Source organism: Cynocephalus volans, chromosome 16 (genome assembly GCF_027409185.1).
Source record: "Cynocephalus volans isolate mCynVol1 chromosome 16, mCynVol1.pri, whole genome shotgun sequence".
NCBI lineage: Eukaryota > Metazoa > Chordata > Mammalia > Dermoptera > Cynocephalidae > Cynocephalus > Cynocephalus volans.
Window position 1 is genome coordinate 62646070 of NC_084475.1, and position 3083 is coordinate 62649152.

At 44.6% G+C, this 3083-nt stretch overlaps 1 protein-coding gene across 1 annotated transcript; it reads right to left on the minus strand.

Annotated features, from left to right (window-relative positions):
* Positions 1–2261: 2261 nt before the first annotated feature.
* LOC134364333 (interferon alpha-4-like) lies at positions 2262–2819 on the minus strand (the record flags this gene model as incomplete). The annotated part of the gene is made up of 1 exon (XM_063080195.1): positions 2262–2819. A coding segment is annotated over exon 1 (558 nt), but the record flags the coding sequence as incomplete, so codon positions are not given.
* Between the last annotated feature and the right edge of the window lie 264 nt (positions 2820–3083).

Sequence of the window (3083 nt, forward strand, 5' to 3'; positions counted from 1 at the left end):
AGCATGGGGCCTTGCCCACTACAGCACAGGGCACTAGCAGTCGCGAAGATGGAGGTGTGGCTGCCTTCAAACTGAGCCGCTTCCAGGTGACACTGCATCACGATTACCCAAATACCTTCCTCACCACTGTAGTCATGACCTGGCTCTTGTCTTTCCCTCTCTCGTCTTACGCAGCCAAAATCTACAATCCAGAGCCTGGGTGGGACCTGGAGAGGTAGGTGAGCAGCTGGGTGCTGAAGTTCATTAGCTGTCACCCCCAGCTGTGTGATGGCCAGCTCAGTCTTGGTTCTGCAATTCTCTCAACTATGCATAAAGTCGTTAAATCCCGGATAGCAAACATGATGTGGCTCCAGAGAGTTTTTGGGCAAAGTGACAGTACAGACTTAACTAGAACAATTTTCTTTTACAGTAAATATAACAATATCCTTTAATGGATGAATGAATAAGGAAACTGTGACATATACATTTAAATACAACCCCCCTCCCCACAACACAGAGCATGGAATACTACTCTGCCACGAAAAAGAATGACATACTCCCATTTGCAACAACATGGATGAGCCTGGAGAAATTTATGTTGAGTGAAATAAGCAAAGCACAGAGGTATAAATATCACATGTGCTCACTTATGTAAGGAGCTGTGAGAGAAAGAAGGAAGGAAAGAAAGTCCATAGCAGTGTGTTGGACTTGCAGAGGGACAGAGCATTCCATGGGCTACAAAGTGGAGTGAGGGGTTGAGGGAGGGAGAGGGAGTTCAGGCATTATCGGGTGGGGGACACAGGGTACAAATGCAATTTGTGGTAATGGGCGTGCTGCCAGTAGGAATCTGGCCCTCACATCATGGGCACAAGGGCTGACAATCAGCTTTCTATCTCATGAATATTCATAACCAATATTCTCTGTGTGTGTGTGTGTGTGTGTGTGTGTGTGTGTCTGTATATATGTATATATAAAAAATGTCTTCTAACCATGAAAAAAGTATGTATTGCAAAATGGGAAAAACTATACACACAAAAAACCCCGCATTCTTTTCCAGATTTCTTCGAATTTCTGTCTTTCCCTCAGGGTCACTAACTTCTTTTCTCTCATTTCACTTCTACCGACTCCAGTATGGTTTCTGCTTATTCGTTCTACAAACCAGATGTCACTAAGGTTGCCAGTACGGTCTATTTTCCAATGTAGTGGGCAGTTTGAGTTCACACCTTCTGTGGAATCTACTGATTCCTCTTCTCAGCACATTTATTGTTTAGAAAAGACATTTATCGTCTTTGTCTCCAAAGGGTGAGTCTTTATAATGGATGGCTATTCCATCTTCTTCATCTGTGGCTCTTCTGTCCACTTCCTTTAAAGTTTGAAGGTCCTTAGAATCCAGACAATGTCTGTTTCTCCCTCTGTCATCTCTTCCCACATGACCAACTTCATTTCTGCACTTTCAGTTGCCATTATGATCCTCCAGGCATTGAATTCCTTGCCAATTGCAAATTCCTGTGTCCAACTAGTGCTGGACATTTGCACTTACATGTCTAGCAATTTGTGGGGCGTATCGGTAATTTTATTTCTATTTCCTGACATGCTTCCATCTACCTTCTGCAGAGAGAATTTTATTGGTTGTTTCATTTTCTCATTATACTGTTTCACATAACTGATATTAAGTATGAGTGTGTTTCTTTTGAGCTCTCTGTCCCTCCAAGAATCAAAGATAGAAGAGAGCATGTTCACATCCGTATTCTGAGGGGAACAAACAACCTCTTTTAGGTGAAGTTCATTTTTACCGATAGCTCGAATACACTAATGTTGAGGAGATGAATTGTACCATCTGTTTTTACGTCAGGTTGTAGAGACAGGCTTGGACTCTCTTTTTAAAGAATAAACAAATACAAGCATTTTTCTATAGTAAAAATTTAATGCAGAAAGCAATATAATAGTTTCACAAAATACAAAGAATATATTTTGTTCTATTAAGCACAGTATAAAGGCGTATTGACAAAAACAATTTCAATCTTATCAACAGTTAGATAAATAAACATTTAAATAAATAAATAGATAGATACATTTGCACGGTCGTCTGTAAGTACCAGTCCCTGCAGGGTTGAACATGACGCTGCTGAACACCCTGAAGGCATCTGACAAACTTGAGGCACTTCATGTCATGATTGTAGCAGAAGTGACAGTCTTGGCGACCGGAGAGCTCAGGAAAGTGCGATAGTGTGTACTCGTCCATGAGAGTCGTTTCCACGTCGGACCAGGTCTCATTGCCTCCTCCCTAATCTTCCCCGCATGTTTATTGATGAAGAGAAGGATCTCACGATTTCTGCTCTCACGACCTCCCAGGCGCAAGGGCTGTGCCTCTTCTCTTTCAGGTAGAGACTGATTCTTTGGAAGTATTTCCTCACGGCCAGTGCGAAGTCCTCGTTCACCAGGGGAGTCTCTTCCACCCCCACCTCCGGCATCAGACAGGCTTCCAGGTCGTCCAGCTGCTGATAGAGTCCAGTGCAGAGTTTGTCCAAGAGGCTCTCATCCCAAGCAGCCGATGAGCCCTTTGTGCAGAAGAGGTTGAAGCTCTGCTGGGTCATCTCATGGAGGACAGAGATGGCTCGGGCCTTCTGCAGCTGGTGGCCATCCAAGTCTTCCAGGGGGAATCCGAAGTCATTTCTGTCCTTCAGGCAGGACAGAGGGGAGATTCTCCTCATTCGTCCCAGGAGTATCAAGGCCTTCCTGGTCCCCAGGCTGTGGGCCTGAGGCAGATCACAGCCCAGAGAGCAGGTCGCCTGGTAGCTGAGCACCAGCAGGGCCATCAGTAAAGGAAAGGGCAAGGCCATTGGGGATCTCGCAGATGCTGCTGGCCTGGCTGAGATGGGCGACTCTGAGCCTTAGCCTCTAGGTTCTCTGAAGAGCTTGCTTTGTGCATGTGTCTTAAATAGGGAACACACTAGTTTCCATTTTTTGGATGCCCGTGTCTTCCTTTCTACTTCTGTTTTTGCTTTCTTTATGCACTCTCTACATACTTTGAGAGCAGCGTTTCTCCACCTTTTTCTTTTCTCTTTTATTTCTTTCATGGTGGCCTGCTCATCCCTTTCCTCCAG